Below are 17,635 nucleotides of genomic sequence, written 5' to 3' on the forward strand. Positions count from 1 at the left end.
ATATGGGTTACGAGTTTTTCTGCTCACCAAGTTAGCGCTGTATCCTCCCTCTCTCTCTACCTTTCTTTTTCTCTTTTTCCTCACACAACGAGTCGTAGCTTAATTTTTTAGGAATGCACTAATCACTTATATTACTAATAATGATAATAATAATAAATTTTAAATAGAAGGTGGTTGACGAGAAGCTCAAGTCTTTCGCGGGTTAACCGACGAATTCTCGTGACTTAACAACTGACTGCCTCGTGCTAGCCTAATTTTTGGGTTTTCAACCCACGTTGAAGCGCTGACTTGCTTTACCGACTTCCGTGTGCAAGTTTCTTGAGATACCGAGAGGAATTCGATGACAATACTGACCCACTTCACGGACCTCCGCGCGCAGAACTCTTGAGAAAGAGAGAGGATTTCGGTGGCAATGCTGACTCCAAGGAAGTGTCAAATGCTCGCGGTTAGCGAGCCGTTCGTCGGGACGTAACATCGGTAATAACATCAGTGATACACGTCTGGTTCATCCAAACTGAAACTGTTGCCCGTCATTTCCCGATGTAACCGGTCGCGTTCTTGGCGAACGGCGGTTCCGCGTTTGTCCTCAAATAGAACTTGCCCCTGACTGTAGACTGCACCGCGAATCCCATTAATACGTCCGGTGTCCACATGCAATTCGCTCGAATGTCCGCACGCCATCTTGGACACCGACTGGCGGGGAACCCGAAAGGATTCACCACGGACTCCGCGTAAAACATCCAAGCTCGATTATGTCCGCATACAACTGAACAATAAATAAATCATTTTTAAATTAATCACGACAGATCGAGTCGTCTAGCTAAGTCTAAATTAACACGTTGACTTCTTTCTACTTTACGTGTACAAACCACTCTAAAATATGATATCAACGAGCCATATCGATCAACAAAATGAGCTTAAAATGCGATGCTAAGAACAGAAAAATAAATACATTCGTATAAACTTCATTATGAAAAAGACACGAGGAATCCTGTTTTCTTAAATTTTGACAAGAATATATAAAATTCGAAAATTTTTAAGTGGTCTGATTTTCTTAAGTTAGATGTTCTTGATAACGTTTGTTACTTATTTGATCAATTATAATAGAATTCGTATCATATTCGTAGATCATGCTCGATGATCAATATTAAAAAATTTCTTGGCCTTATCTTCCTTCGTTGCGTTCAATCAAACTGGACAGTTAGTTTATATTATATATAAATGTATAATATATAATTTAAATTAAATTATATTATAAATAAATTAAATTACATATTATATTATAAATAAATTAAATTATATATTATATTATAAATAAATTAAATTATATATTATATATTAATTATATGTATGTAAGTGTTTGAAGTAAAATTGAAATGCCATGATAGTCAACGTGTAAATTGATGAGGCATTGAGGATCGTACTGTACTGATTGATGAGTCGCGAAATGCTCCTACGAATGACACTTTGCAAGTTGCAACCCGGTTGAATCGCTCTACCACCGTTTGGATAGAAGTCCACGTGGCCCAGAGGATTCGGGAATCCAAAATGGCCACCGTCCGTGTGGATCACGTCTACGAACAACGCGTCAGCCGCTGTTAGGTGTCCCTCTCTGCCACTGTTCATGTAGAGAGGGTATGCTGGGTCCAGTCCAGTGATCCGTCCAACCTGAAAGCAAATTCTTTTGTCAAGTTGGTATTTCCGTTTAAATATGCAATTTTATTTTGCTGCTTTTGGAAAAGAAGTTAATCGTTATGTATTTGGGACTTTGAACATATATTTTTTTCTACTTATTTTCTTGCAATTATCTTTTGACCAAAAGAAGAAACACTTTTATTTCCATCGTATCGAATATTATTATTTACTTTTCGCCGGCCTAACGCCTTCCCCATGAACCCGGCGATTTCCGCGCCCAAACTGAAACCAATCACGTGCAAGTTGGACAAAGGGACCGCTCGTTGAGCGTCCAGCCATCTCACCAAACGAGCAACGTGGGGTCCAATGATTTTCGTGTTCCCGACTGCTGTCACGTACCAAGGCAAGCCTGCCAACATTGCCCAGTCCACCAGGATCACGTTGTACTGTCCACGCTTGAGGTATCCTAAAAACAATCGGTCAGATTGGACAAACGAACGTGACTTCGGTATTAACTCGAGGAAAGATTTTCTCGCGCGAAACGTAAACACTTGCTAAGAAGTGGCGTACTATGTTACTTCATCGAAGGCTCGAATCGTTGCTTGGTGTAGATAAATTATCATAAGTCAGAATTATTCGAAACAATATTATAAATAAATCTTTTGGAAGAGCAACGTGGAATGGCGAAATAAATGAGTTGAAAAGGCAATATTCTTACATAAACATTACCTAAGGCTAAAAAATATATTCACGTAACATAGTGTAAGTTATTACTCATAGATTGTGTCTAATATTTTTAATGAAAAAAAAATTCATTTGTTGTTGTGTTAGAAAAATTTAGAAGGTCTGTAGAATCATTCCCTAAATTGTTGCTCGCATGTAAAGAAACATTCTGTACGGAAATTATTTTAAGGCACGGGTTTCATCGTGACGTTCATTCGATTTTAACTTAGTGACACAGTTGCATTTCGATGCAAACGTATCGAACGTCTCGCGAAGCTGAAACGTCTGTTCCTGCACAGCACTCTAGCGTTTTCAATTGAAAAGGGTTGAAATGAATATGTCAGTCATGAACGTTTCGAAATATGGATACCGCGCGTATGCTCAAGTTTCCAAGCTAGGGAGGTGAAGTTCGGAAAGATCCGCGATGCATCATTCTGTCAGGAACATCGTTGAGTGGCTTGGTGATTCTTGTAACTACTAATGTCCCCCAGCCAGTTCCATCAATTCCTGTCTGGGAATGTGACTAACAGTATCAAAAGTTATAAATACACACGACAACCTAGAATTTCGAACTATAGGAATTCTTAACATTATTAAGGACAGCATTAATTTCAATAGCCTCAAAATGTGTTTATGTATGAGACAGCAACAGTAAATAGATTGCAATCATCTGTTATTTTCCTCTTACGTATTCGTAACTTCAAAACTAGAGATCCTTGATCATTGAGGATATTCTCAAGGGGACTGATATTTAACACGAGATCTTTTTTAACTCCATTTCATTTGAATGCGAATAGTTGTGAAAATAATTGTTAAATAACAAAAAAAATGATTAAACTTGGAAAGCAATTCCAAGTAAAAATTTTAAATGGTGTGTTGACCTTTGTACAAAAATAAGACTTGGCGAAGATGAAATTGAAAATTTTTAAATAAAATTCAATGTAAATTTATTGTTGAAATATTCCAAATTTTATTCTATGTGATACAAAGATGTATACGAATGGAATTCGCAATTGTGTTCGAGTATAGTATGAAAATTATGGTAACCGACGATAATTTCGATGGAATTCGACGTTGAAGAATATGGCGGTAGAAGAAGTAGAGCATTGTTTGACCAATGAGATCAAGTATTCCAAAACGCAAAAGAAAAGGGTGAATTTGATTTGAAACAAGTTACATTTGGAGTAGAAAAGTTGGAATTGAGAAAGAGTGAAAATACCGTCTCGAATTGCAGTGGAGCTACCACCAGACGCGCTATCGCTGTACCCATGGATGTAGATTATGGTTGGATATCTACCGTCGAAATAGCTGTTTCGCAACGAATACGGGTTCCTTATATCCAACGTAGTGGCGTAAGTTGGATTCCGTCTAACATGAAAACAGAAAACAAGCAGTCAGGATTATTGAGTGCAATTGAGTGTCTCATAAAAATTATTTAACTGTGCTTCTTCTTAGTTTACAAATTACGTAGATTCTGAATTATTGTCTGTAGAATCGCCCCACAAGATATTAAATAATAATTAATAGAGAAACTTTTCGTGTATCATGCCAACTGTCTTATCACTAATTAAACAAATGTAGTGAACTTTAAATATAATATAACTCCTGAACTATTAAGTTTAGAGTATAAACACGTTAACACTATTTTGTAGAGATTTAGAAACTGCATCGAACAGTGCAATTCAAATTATAGGGTTCTATATAAAATATATATATTTCGGCCATACAGTATATTTTCTGTAAAGAATTTTTTTCTCGAAAGTACGTAGGATTCCGGAGGTATATCTAATCACCAAAAGTGATTGTAATCGACCCCTGTAACTGAAAATAATTTTTTTAGAACGATTTGAAATTTTTTTTTTCGCCGAGAAATTTTACATCTACTCGAATTTTTTTCTCGAAACTGGGTAGGATTTCGGGGATATGTGTATTCACCAAAAATGATTGCAATTGACCCCAGCAAACAAAAATAATTTTTTCAGAATGATTTGAAACTTTTTGAAATTTCAGGGGAATCGGAATGTCAGGACCAGACGTAGTTTCGGTAAAGAATTTTTTTCTCGAAAGTGCGTAGGATTTCGTGGGTATGTGTAATGACAAGAAATGACTGTAATTAATCCCCATAGTCAAAAATAATTTTTTCGGAATGATTTGAAATTTTTCGATTTAATTTTTTAATAACTTTTTTATGTTAACATTCATTATTTTTGTCATTATTACACAATATATACAGATATATTTACAATATATGTCTGCCTTATTTTCTTCTTTTTTCGAATGAAATATATTTTCGTATTTGTGGTGTACGATTTGGCTTCGACTCGTTATAGTTTTATCCCAGTTACGCGAAGCACCTCGTATAACGTTTCCAGGCTAAAATTCCAACGATCTAATTACAAGATTAGTTCCTATTGTATTAAATTGCGTTTCGTCGTCGTACACGACTAATTCGTTCAGAGTTTAGCGAACCGGTGCAAGCCAATTCGCGTCTTCTATTACTTTCCCGCTACAAAGGTTGGCCCCGATCGATACTCCGGAGCGAACGTACCTGGTGTACAACAGATACTTGACGTCGCGGTCCACGTTGATAGGGCAGCAGTACCAGCAGACGCCGGTCGGGAGCGGCGAAACGTAGAGCGGAACGTCACCTGGTTCACAGAAAGGAAACGTTGTCTCGAATGGCAGTCGGAATGCTCGCGCATGGCGACGCCTCGGCCTCGACCAATTCTCGCGGTCGTCGTCATTGAACCTGAGAACGTGACACGTGATGTCGCGTGCGTTGCCAATCGACGATCACCCGGACGCGTCGTACCTGTCGAAGGCCTTTTTTCCTCGGCGATAAAACGCCGCGACGACAATAATTCCCGACGACACCGCACCGACACACGATCGATGCATCGATACGAGCAAACGTGCTCGAACGATGGGGGCGGACAAACTTCCGATACGATGGGAATACATTCCAACGGTGCACGGACTCTATTATCTATCGGGTCATCCTGAAAGTTTCCGGGGCTTTGAAACGTTCGCGTCGAAGGAACGTGACACTTGAAATTTAATAGTTCTGGATGACACAATAGCGCTGTAAAAGCGAACCTCGAACGGGAGTCAAATGTTCGAGGGTCAAGTCTAACAGAAGCAGCAGAGCGATGCTTTGAGCTTTTCAATTTTATTTACTTGTACACGGGCTAATTCTTCGAACGAAGTGGAAATGAAAAACTTAGAATGAATACTTGACCCAGAGGTTACGATAAATTGAGAGTTTCACGTTCGGAGAACAGAGACTCGCAGGATTTATTAATATTAATGGATAACCTCAATTCAAATGACCAGTCTTTCATTTTCTCTTCCACGAGGCAACTTTTAACTTTTGCGTTGTGTGTATAGAAAGTTGCGTTTTTAAGTTCATTCGGTTTCTTTTGTTCCATTGCAAGCTGTAGCCTTCATTTCAAACAGAACGATCTTTTTTAAAAACGACTATATTTGAGAGTAAGCAGTGTCATCAATTTCAACTATTTCTCCCCAAAAAATTTAGAAATATCACTGAAACATATATGAATAAATCTCGTGACCAAAGGTGTTACAATTCTCTAAAAAATCCCTAGAAATACGTGTTTCACACTAGAAGAACCCTCTAAGAATGCTTTTTATTAAGTGATTCGAATAAAATTTGAGAAAATTGAAGATTAATTGATCGACTGGAGTATTGTAATACGTAAGATAGGCTTTGATTGCGCGAGCAATTATGCCACTTGCTCGTTCGTTCCGGAGATGCCGCTTGTGTTACGTTCGCGTTAGGTAAACATCGGACACGTAACACCGCGACACGGTTCGTAAAAATTTAATCACGCGTCAGCACGACATTGTTTGACGATCACGCGACAGATAGCCGTCGCGGTTTCCTTTCCCATAGTTATTCCCATCGGAACGAGGGAAACCGGTAATAGCCGCCCTCCGTTAAAATTAGAAACCGTCGGATAAGTGGCCGGGATAAAATTTCGCGGGCCGTAAACAAACGTTGTTGCTGATTTATGTTCCATTCGTGCCTGGAATTCCGGGCCGGATCGCTTTGTGGCTGTCGTGTTTACGTTTACGGTCTCTATTGAACTATTAAACCGCATTGCATACGTCGCAGTGACGTGTGCGGCGTTACGTTCCTCCCTCCTGACAGTGCACAAAATAATATCAATGCTCGGCCACGCGTGAATTGCGCGAGGGGTGCGCTGAAAATCCTGGCATAATCCCAGTAGGCTATTTTTGGGAACCGCCTTCCTGCTGATCTTGACAAAACGACATCTTTTTAGGGGGAACGCGAACGTCAGACTTTTCTCGACGAGCTTCCAGTTTGCTACTTTATTCCTTGGCCAACAGAAATATTTCTAAGCCAATTTTTCAGTCGTATCGCGTGCAAATTGTATGCGTTGATGTAATTAGAAAATAATTGTTACGATTCGTGGGCGATAAATCGAATGGCAAATTGCAAGCTGAGTAATTCGAGGAGTTTAAAAGTAGAAAAGAAAAATACTGAGTGCCCCGTTTAAATCGATCCAGCTGAATATCTTCGAAACTATACTCGATGACACGGAATAATATTAGAAAGAAAAGTTTGATGGTTCGAGTATGTAATGAGTAGACTGCGGATCTTTATGCAAATTCACATTTTTATTAATAGAATTAATGAAACGGAAGCTTCTCAGAGGGCTGTCTCAAACCCTAAATATAATAATTCGTATCTTTAAGTATTTCTTATATTTTTGCATATTAAATGCATTCTGTAGTTTTTTGAGGATTAAAATTTCCCATAAATGCATAAACATCCGCAGACTAGTAATGAGTTATCGACTGATATTGAAGTCGAAACATTTTTTAAACCAATAATTTTTCATAATGGGTGAAACAATAAGCTAGGAAATTGGTACATTTCCAATGATTGGTGTTGACCTTCGTATGTCCTTTACGCGTCAGAAAAAAATTATTGTGGCCCCTCAAATCATCAAACTTTTGTTTCTAACAAAAAAGTCTAATATAATAAATATTTATAATTGTATAAATTAAAGCAGACGAATTTAAATGTTCATGTTTCTGAAAAATATATAAAAAGCATTGATCAGTTGAAAGAAATAAAGCAATGTGTCTTTGGAACATTCGTTTTAGGGTTTGGCTTGTTTGCCAATATTATAAAGTGCCATTTTTTTCTATTTAAAAATTTGATGATGGTGTTCGAAACATGGATTTATTAATAGAAAGTTGCAACTCTGATTTTAATTGCTACGCGATAAAGCAACATCTTGGTACATATTATGCGATCCTATCCTAGCATATCGCGGTTAGTATGATCGCGATAGACTCTTTGTAGATTCTCAGCGAATCTCTATTCATCGCTCTATTAAATATCAGTGATATTCATGCAGATTTTAGATTGGTAAAACAAAAGGATTGTAAATTAAAGATATTTCTTTAAGCGTATTACAATAGACAAAATCGATGTTTGTACGTCTGTCTTGGACTGGTAAGCTGATTGATCGATAAATAATTGGTTTCGATAGAAATCTGTGGAAATAAAGGGTTTGCATTGTTTTGCGCTTGAAATATGAATATTAACATCGATTGAATTTCCTAAAGAAGACCAAGAAATAGATTTAGAATGTTTGAAATGCATTTTGTTCACCGATGAAAATAGATCGAGAATGGTAAAGTGATACTAAAATTAAAAAATATAATTCCAATCTTAAAATGTGGAGATAATAATGGTTTGGAGTGCAATGACAGCGGCTGAGTTAGAAAGGTTAGCTTCTATAAGCATTATCATCGATCGGTGAGTATATTTGGAGATATTGAAACGCCATTTAAAAAGAAATTCAGAAAAGTTGCATTTAGGAAATAATTCAATCTTTCAATAGAATACCCAGGTAATTTGAGAATAACTATTACATAATGTATCTAAATAACATTTTTTAGAGATTATTTAGAGAATTTTAAAAGAAAATTGCATTAGGTTTCACTCGAAAATTAGTGCATTCTGTGTCTAAAAGGTCGAGAGCTATTTCAGAAGAAAAGAACGTTAAATAATACAATTTTACAACAAAATTACCATAAAAATCTTGTTTTTTTAGTGTTATTTGTTCGTAAAATATCAGAGTTATTAAAAATATGAGTGAATCATTCCTTATGGAGAATTCTTTGCTCTTTAATTTTGATGTTGGTTATTTGCAAAAAACTTTCTAATATTACAAACCTTTCTATATTTTTGAGGGTACGTTTCTATGAACATCTACGATTTGCTTATCAGAGTTATTAAAAATGAAACTTTTCTCATGCAGAATTGTTTGCTCTTTAATTTCGATGTTAGTTATTTCCTTCATAAAGTATCCACGAGATATTTTCAAAAAACAATTCTTACGATCCTTGAACCATCTCAAAACTTTCTTTTTAAAAGTGAAATACTCTTTTGATAAAGCGTACGAAACGTTCAGCTGGAACGTAAGCTATACTCGATACACTCCTCCCTAACCGTCGACTATTTCGTGGCTGACTGGTCGAGGCTCCCAAGCGCGGATCTTTCCGCAAATTCTATTCCGACGTATTATCATCGTTGCGGCCACTCGGGCAATTTTTTACAACGATCGTCGAAATGTCAGAGAAAGTGGCTGGTCGTTAAAAGCGATTTATGCTCGAGTTAATCAACCGCGGGCATTGTTGTCGCGAGCCCATAAGTCGAGGCGCGAAACGGCAAGCGAAACGGAACAGCTACGTGCAACCTGGCTTTCGCGCTATTGATCACCGTGCACTGTTAACCTAATGCATCCGTGGCTCGATAGCCGTGATTTTGCAGTTACGCGAAATCATTCTCCGTGACCGATTCGACGATGACACAGTCGCGTCTCTGCGAAAAGCACCGAGAAAATCACGGTGAAATTCTACGAAGGAATTTCACGCGACACCATTCACCGTGAAGATGTATTATTTCTAACGAATATTTGTTGCAAACGATAAGAAAATAAAGTTTCGTGGGGTCCGGCGACCGGGAAAGCCGACTCATCGCACGCACTAATTAATACTGCAAAATAGTGGCAGTGGAGCACGCGTTGAATCCTGCGCATCTTGGTCCCCTTCACACGAAGTGAAAGTACCCGCGACCCTCATACTTCGATGATCGAGACCGCGATACCGAGACACTTCAACCGAGATTCGGATGAAATTGTTCAGCGACCATTCTTCCTGTTTATATATAAAACATTATCCATTTACATGGTAATTCGCGCGGGGCACCGGGAAATTTGAATATCCTCCTAATGGAATTTCCCGGATTATGAATAAAATTTAAATAAATCCTGCACGGCGAGGAAGGAGCCCGGAGGTTTGCACAGACACTAAACGCTCCTTTCCGCGAAACGAACTTTTCCGAATATTTCAGTCAAAAGCGGGACAAACGGGGCTTAAATGCAACCTGTCGAAATTCAAACGCCGCCATTATTCGCTTCGTCCGGAGCACGCGTACACGTTGCCGGAACGACTCTTTTAATTAAGGAGGAAACGTTTCCTACGGGTTCTCAGCCATTTATTTATCACCGAGTAATTTCACTGAAACTTCACTTTCGGGAATCCCCGAGGATAATTCCCCGAATTTCGTCCCTTTTTATCAGACGTGGATCACAGAAACCGATCAAATTTATCAAGCGTTGGTTTGTTAAATTTGTTAATACGTTTATCGCGGTTTGGATATAATAAAGTTCTTGTTACCTCTTCTGAACACGAGCACGCGGCACAATAGAGAAACCATGAATTGCGGCACCACCATGTCTTCGTAACGGGACGCTGTAATCAGAAGAACGGCGGAAGGGAACCAGGATTCCAGTCAACGATAGAACCGAGAGCAAACTGGCAGCAATCGAAAGCTATGATCAGCATGCTGCAGCACCGAGGATCTGAAGCATGACGTTAGGCGGTGGCAGACTCCCTTTCGGAGAACTTGGAGATTTTGTGCAATCGGACCCAGTTCCCATCGTGTATTCGTGGAACGTGCTTTCCCAGTAACGAAAATTGTGCAAGGAGGTAGCGAAACTCCGACATCGGAGACCATCGTGGCGAAGAAATTGGTCCCTTAACTCTTTTGTATCAAAGAGGAGATAAATGCAGGGTTTATTCGATCCACGAACGCAATTATGACGATTAAAAAGCAGAATTTAGATTCGAACTTAATGGGCGCATCGAGAAGGTACCTAATTTGTGGCAATGATCCGTTTTCGATAAGTGAATATGTAGCTAATGATACTTATTAGTCTTCCAAACGCAAACTGGGCCAATTAAGACAACGTTAGAACTCTCGATCTGATCTGTCGGGTACTTCAATTTCATCAAGTTGGTACTTAGCCTATACTCAGTCTCGGAGTATATTAATTTTTCACGAGGATTCTGTTTCGGTAAATAAATATGAAGCTAATGATAGATAGTGATGTTCCAAGCGCAAATTTAGGCAATTAGGACAAAATTAAAACTCTGAATTTGATGACTCAAGTATGTAAACTTTATCAAATGAGTTCTTAGTTCCAAATCTAATCCTAGATAACATCAATTTTCTATGGAGATTCTGTTCAAATCAGTAAATGTTTAAAGCTAGTTGTTTATTGGACTCTTGAATATAAATTATGAGATTTAAGACAAAATTAAAACTTGAATCAAAGAAGTAACTAAATTTAGTTGAATGTACTCCTAGTTCAAACCTCCAATGATTTTTTCCAGGATACAATTTTCTCCAAGACTAAAATTTTGATTTCAGATCATTGTAAACTATGTTTTGTTTGAGTACTAATTTTTGTAATCTTTTCTAAAATTGACAAATCTTACCTGAATTTATCTTCCTCGACATTTCAACTTCAGAATTAATTTTTCTAGTTCCATAGTAGAAAATTCTGTTATTCATGTATGAGTGATGTGGCAATCAGTGTTAACATGGCTACCCTTTTTAAAAAATAAATTTTGGAGACAGATTAAAAATTAATAAAGACAGAATAGAAATACGACTGTCGAGTATGATTCATCTACGATTGAAACTGAAATTCAAAGGTACTAGGAACCATAATTTTACCGAATGCCCAGTCCAAATCTAATCTTAAGCAACATCAATTACCTACGGGCGTTCTGTTTCGATGTGCAAATAAATGGAGTCGATGCTTCTTCGTGGATCCTCGAGCGCAAACTGCGACAATTATTCGGCAAATTGGACCCGGTAGATCGAGGAACTAATCGAATGCTCGATGTCCTTCTTGGGCTCGATAGAAACGAGTACAAATTCATTTGCGATCGACGGGGTGTATCGAATGGAAATTGCACAATTTCCACGCGATAATTCCGTTAACTCGCCGGGTACGGAATTTTGAGGAGTTTAATCGACTCTGGATTTACATCATGCATACACCAGGAATTATTTACGACGTTACTATATTTAGAGGCAATAACAACATACGTTTTCTGTTCTGATTGTTCGTGACATGCGGTCGCGTAACTTTGATCACCGTCTGCGTCTTCCGAATTTTTGGCGATTTTTGAAAAAATTTTAGGAATTCCACGATGACGTCTACCTTTAACTATGCATCGAAACTAAAAATTAAAATTGATTGTTCACAACAAAATTATTTTTAGCAGATTGTGTATCCCTTGAAATTAAATAAATTGAACTGATGGAGGAATTTTAAAAGGAAGCAAATTATTCTAGCAATTGTTTCTATTTAAAAGTAGAAAATAATGGTAAAAGAACGTGTTGTTGTATATATATTATTTATCGTAATTTTTGACACGCTATACCACGTAAGATGTATTATACTATTGGCCTCTGATATACTCTGGCCTCAAATATTACCACACAGTAAATTTGTTAAATCTGGAATTTAATAATATAAACAGTGTCTTCACAGAGGGCGAAAATTTTAAAATGGAGGTGCGTCTTAAGTTCAAAGAGTACGCAAAAGAAAACTTCCAATACAGAAAGACACGATTGACTCGATCGTTTCCTCTTAATACAAATTAACAAAATTCAACAATTATATAGAAGTATACATATTACTCTCGAATCATTTTAAACCTACCACTCGTCTACAGAAACTTTTTTCCCTAGAAACATTCAAAACATTCAAACAAGGAAGCTTCAACCCCCGAACACGAATATAATCCCACAAAGAAAAGAAATTTATCAGGTTTCGTAAAAATTGGAGATTGTAAATTAACTAATTGTAGTTTCGAAAATAATCGGAATAAGTTACGTGTTTCAAACTGTACCGGAAGTGATCCTGAGGGGGTAGTTTCAGGTGAGACCTAAAAAAATCAATTATTTCTTATTTAATTTTTTGAGATATAAATGTCAAATATTATGTATTATAATTAAACAAATTAATTACTTTGCTCCTGGCGAGAAGAGGAAACCTACCGAATAAAAATCTTTTTAATTTTTTTTGATTTAGTCAATCTTGAACACATGTGTACTGCGAGCGTAATAAAAACGTGGAAAGTGAATGAAAACGATTGAAAAATTAATTTTGTATTCCCAAAGGATAGTTGAGTAAATTGCAAACATAAATTACAGCGTTGGATGTAACGTTTAGTTTTAAAAAATGAACAAAGATGGTTAAATTTCGCAACGTACACGCGAAACTACCCCCTCTCGTGTGTGGGGTTCGCCGAATGCAACGCGGTCGAGACGCGGCGTCGATCGGTAAACAATAAACAGAAAAGTCGACGGGGAAATGTCGCGCAGGTTTTCATTTGCTGTCGGGATGATCCTGGCAGAGGACCGTCCGGTTGTTCGGCGCGTACGTGTATCTGGGTCAGGGTGCTTTCCAGATATTAGGGGGATGATGCGCAAAATATCCCCACCACTGTGTGCAGCATTGGTACAGCAACTTTTCACTCCGACGCACCGACCGTGGACCGTCTCGAATCACAGCCAGCCAATTTTCCATTTAACCTGCGAGGACCGGCGATCGTACCGCCTCGCGACGCCATTGTTTCAGCGACGAATGGATCTCCGTGCCAAGAACACGACGAAATATTTTTTTTTTGCTACTCTGTTGTTCGACGCTTTAATAACGAACGTCCGGGAAATACCACCCCCACCCCCTCTCTTCTCCCCCTTTCCCGCGATTCTCGTGAAACTTTGCAAGTTTCCGGGAGCTGCCAAAAATAAGGAACACGTATATTTTTCGTCCGCAAGCGCTTAAGTTCAAAGGGTGAAATTAACCCGAACTTCTTACCGTCTAATGATACGCGGAAACTTCCGGGGATTAAAATTCTTTATGGATTTGCAGTGAACGACGGTGATAAAAACTAATGGGATTGTAGTTTCATCTACAAATGAATTTTACGATTTGTGTTTTGAAGTATCATGCTACTTTGTGAATTATTCTTTCGAGTTTAGTGTCTTTTTAAAGGGTAGTTTCCTTCGGCTCGAGAGGAACCATTTTGGAGGAATTTATTACAAGCAAACGGTACAATCCACCCATTTGAGATGTTTACTATTTATGTAACATACTTTCATGATATAACAAATATTTTTTTTATGGCGACAAAATAAATAATGTGAATGATATTGTTGTTTGAAGAAAGGTGTGAACAATATTTCTACTAAAAATTGAGCTGGTTTGAGAAATAATTTTTTACAATGGTTAGGCAACTTTTTATTGCATAAAGTGATAGATAATTTGAATTTTCAAAATTTACAAAATCAGGTCACATTTTAAAGAAAAATTATAGTTACAGTTCGATAAAAATAAATCGAATTAATAATGCGTATTGTAATAAATAAATTTGGAATGGTAGTGACTGATAAGGTAAAAATGAAAAAAATCTAAAAAATTAAAATGCATTTGAACTTTATGTTATCTGTTTGTTTTTCATTTTGAGTAAGTGTTCCGTAGATATATAGTAAGAACAAGTGTTTAATTCTTCAAAAAAGTTTAAGAAACGCTATGTTGCATGTGTATTCGTGCGATTAACATTACAAAAAAGATAAAGAAAGACCTTGGACCACGTGCTCCAAACTAGGCTATAATATTTTTCCTAGAGAGTGGAAAGATTCTTCGATCGCAGCAGTTCACTAAACGTTAAAAGAAAGCGATCAAAACCGTAGATAACGTGACTCGTAGAAAGTCTTACATAAGTGAATAAATCTTTGCTAATCGCTTTGTTTGCAAAGAACAAACGTGGTGAAACGGAGTCATATCTGCAGGTGAAAGTAGATCCAACGTTTTCTGACGAACGAAAAATCTGATATATAAACTCAACCAAAAACTTGGAACAGAAAGTTTCAAAATGACCATAAAACACGATAGCCGGAAGTCGAATGCATTCCAATACTTATTGTTAGGAATTTCGATGAAAATAAATATTTTAAATGAAATAACTGCGTCACTGGTACACACATAACACTCAAAAATTTTACCAAAATAATAAAATTGCTGCAAAGTATTACTTCCATTCCCAGAGTCGTCGAACTAAAGTACGGAATTTAATTTAATACTTTAAGTTTGATTTCTAATCATTTTTTAAGGATTATTAAAAGAGTCAACTCAGTTTTAACATTTCTGGAAAAGTGATACAGTTAAATTTATTTTATATTTTACCCCTGAAATTTAAGTTGACCCGGCCACACGATAAGTATCCCTTATTTTTGGTTGCTCTAAAAACCTGAAAAGTTTTATTAAAATCGGCGAGGGTGAGGGGGTGACTGTCGCGGATGTTCTTTGTGCGACTTGGTGACGTTTCGTGGATGTAGCGGTTCGCTTTGAATTTCATGAAACCCCCGAAGACCGAAGTCAACGGAATATCGAATCCAGGGGCCCGGAAGTGGTTGTGGAACTTAGTTTCCATTTGTTTGGCAGACGGGAGGGACGGTTTTTGTTTACCAACTTTTAAGATCGCGTGACGCGGGACGGTAAAAAGAGCCTCATGAAATGCGAAAAACAAGGGACACTGGAACGAAATAATATATCGATCGTATTCCTAGTATGCACGGGTGCAAGAATAGCGCTGGGAACTATTGTTGAAGCATTATATCATTATGATTCAACCTTCCACGAAAACGATCAGGCCTTCAACTTGTCTGTCTCGAAGAAAAAATCAATAGAATTCCGATGAAAATTAATCCTTGCTTCGGAGTAACGGTTTCTTGAAAAATTAGACAATTCAATTACTTTATCACAGAACATTTTCAACTTTGGTTTTTTGAAGTTATCGGTACAATACTTGAAATTTAGTGTTTTATTAAACAGGAGCAGAAACACCGAAATTCTATTATAATGGTACAATTTTATAGAAATAATATAAAAATGGCGATCTAATGAGACAGCTGTTTAATTTTTACTATTAACTTTCATAATTTGTATTTCTTCAACGTCTTGTGCAATTTAAATTAAACTTGACAACTATTTTGAGTCATATATTCTATAGTTATTTGAGTTAACTTTCTATTTGTTATATTGTAAGTTTCTAGTTTTTCTTATGAAAGCTTGTCATAAATTCTTGTATGATTGTTTGTGTCTATAATTTAGTATTAATTTTAGGTAATTAGAAAAATATTTCAGATAGAAATGTTCATTATTATCTAATGTTATTTATAATTGCTTAATACTAACAAAATAGTAGTAATCAACATTGATAGATTTTGAGTTAACAGATTAAAATCCTAAAAAAGTGTGATTCGATTCAGATATCCTATATACAGAGTGTTCGGCTACACCTGGGAAAAAATTTTAGTGGAAGATTCTGGAGGCCAAAATAAGACGAAAATCAAGAATGCCAATTTGTTGATTGAGACCTCGTTAAAGAGTTATTAATGTTTAAAGTTCCACCTGTAGATAGATAGTGGTTCTCACTCAGCATAAAAAACTATACTCACTGACTCATCGACAGCCTCATCGTTCTTTGAATGAGAACCACTGTCACGCGTTGCTGTTCTACAGGCGGAACTTTAAACGTTAATAACTTTTTAACGTAGCCTCGATCAACAAATTGTTATCCTTGATTTTCGTCTTATTTTGTCCTCTAGAATCCTCCATTAAAATTTTTCCCAGGGATTAATAATGTTATACGTCTAAATTACCTAAGAATTTAACAAGAATTGTCACGAGTAGATTGATATTTAAATCGAAGCAATAACATTTACATTTCAATTTGAATAAACGATGACTATCCTTTTGTTGCAGGATAAACTTTTAACGAAGTTGGAGGAGAACGAGCCAGAGTTGGCCTCCTCGCAGGAAGACGAGGTGAGTAAATGGCCATAGTGATTTCGACCCTCGTAAGTAATCAGCGATAAATAAATTGCTTGGTCAAGTAACCCTAAAATCAAGTATTCGCGTTCGAGGAACAGCCACGATATTTCACTTAATCCTCCCATCGAACGAAAGAAATTTCCTGTGGGAAGTTCGAGTAGCCTTTGATCCAATTAACACCCCAGGAAGACCCTATAGGGGAGTTTCTGAGTTATCCTAAAGCATGCTCTCGGTGGGTAAGGTCAGCTGCATTTTCTGCTGTGCCCGTCTCCACTTTTCTCTTCAAGGTTTCTCGAGGTAACCTTGTTACTTTCTCCCTGGCTACGAGGGACAAGGCGTAATCAAGCCTAATTCGTAATTTCGCCCGGGAACGGGGGCCAATGATTGACGGGAGAATCAGATTTTCTCATTTCCCCTCGAGTAGAAGGCTAAAAAGGCCGGAATAAAAGAAATCGTCTCCCCCCTTGACGTCAGTGAACAATTTCGACGAATCAATTCCGTTCTACGGATTGAGAACGAGCCTTATTACCGATCCGCCTAAATGCATTTTAATTTCCACCATATTTTCATTCCTTCGCCATCTTATTTCAAACTTCACAGATTTGATAGCAAAAACAAGTCCTGAACGCTCGAAATAAGTTGGATGTGAAAACGTTTTCCTGGATCTGTGTTCAAATCAATCCAAATGTGTGAATTATTGAAACTGTAATTGCGGTTTCATCGTGTGTGGAACTCTACCTGGAAAGTTTTAAAAATATGGTGTGCAAAAGTTGACATTTACCAACGACTCGAAATAGCTGTACTAATTATTATTATTTGACGTTCATAGTTCCTTCAACAAAATTAATTTAAATCTGGAATAATAATAATTACGTACATTTCGTTCTGTACGATGTACGAGTACAATGTCACAAAAATTACATTAATTATTGGCAGAGTACAACAATGAGTGTAATTATAATTGCATAAGTGTTGAGACAAGAGATAATTATTTTGTGATTGTTAAGAGAGCTGAC

The 17,635-nt window shown here is 37.2% G+C and overlaps 2 protein-coding genes across 2 annotated transcripts in view; one reads left to right on the forward strand and one right to left on the reverse strand.

The window, feature by feature from the left end:
• The window catches only part of LOC122404298 (chromatin assembly factor 1 subunit A-B-like), a 65,693-nt gene that overhangs the window by 31,591 nt on the left and 16,467 nt on the right, over positions 1 to 17,635 (forward strand). Inside the window, exon 3 of the mRNA XM_043408231.1 lies at positions 16,551 to 16,613. Coding sequence (XP_043264166.1) covers positions 16,551 to 16,613 — 63 coding nt within the window. The remainder of the gene's footprint in view (positions 1 to 16,550; positions 16,614 to 17,635) is intronic.
• Positions 531 to 10,156, reverse strand: LOC122404307 (pancreatic lipase-related protein 2). Its single transcript, XM_043408242.1, has 6 exons — positions 10,099 to 10,156; positions 4,907 to 5,006; positions 3,578 to 3,726; positions 1,866 to 2,101; positions 1,425 to 1,668; positions 531 to 766 (listed from the first exon to the last, which is right to left on the reverse strand). The coding sequence occupies exons 1-6, from the start codon at positions 10,154 to 10,156 to the stop codon at positions 531 to 533; spliced, it is 1,023 nt and encodes a 340-aa protein (XP_043264177.1).

This window comes from Colletes gigas, unplaced genomic scaffold (assembly GCF_013123115.1).
Source record: "Colletes gigas isolate AHSC1104 unplaced genomic scaffold, ASM1312311v1 Colletes_gigas_Sc00002, whole genome shotgun sequence".
Taxonomy (NCBI): Eukaryota; Metazoa; Arthropoda; class Insecta; order Hymenoptera; family Colletidae; genus Colletes; species Colletes gigas.

What these genes read in the sequence shown, in the direction of transcription:
- LOC122404307 (XM_043408242.1), bottom strand. Translation starts at nt 10,156, where the DNA reads ATGGTGGTGCCGCAATTCATGGTTTCTCTATTGTGCCGCGTGCTCGTG. An exon ending in CTCCACTGCAATTCGAGACG is followed by an intron (nt 2,102 to 3,577) that starts GTATTTTCACTC and finishes GATTGTTTTTAG; the next exon opens with GATACCTCAAGCGTGGACAG. An exon ending in AGGCGTTAGGCCGGCGAAAA is followed by an intron (nt 1,669 to 1,865) that starts GTAAATAATAAT and finishes ATTTGCTTTCAG; the next exon opens with GTTGGACGGATCACTGGACT.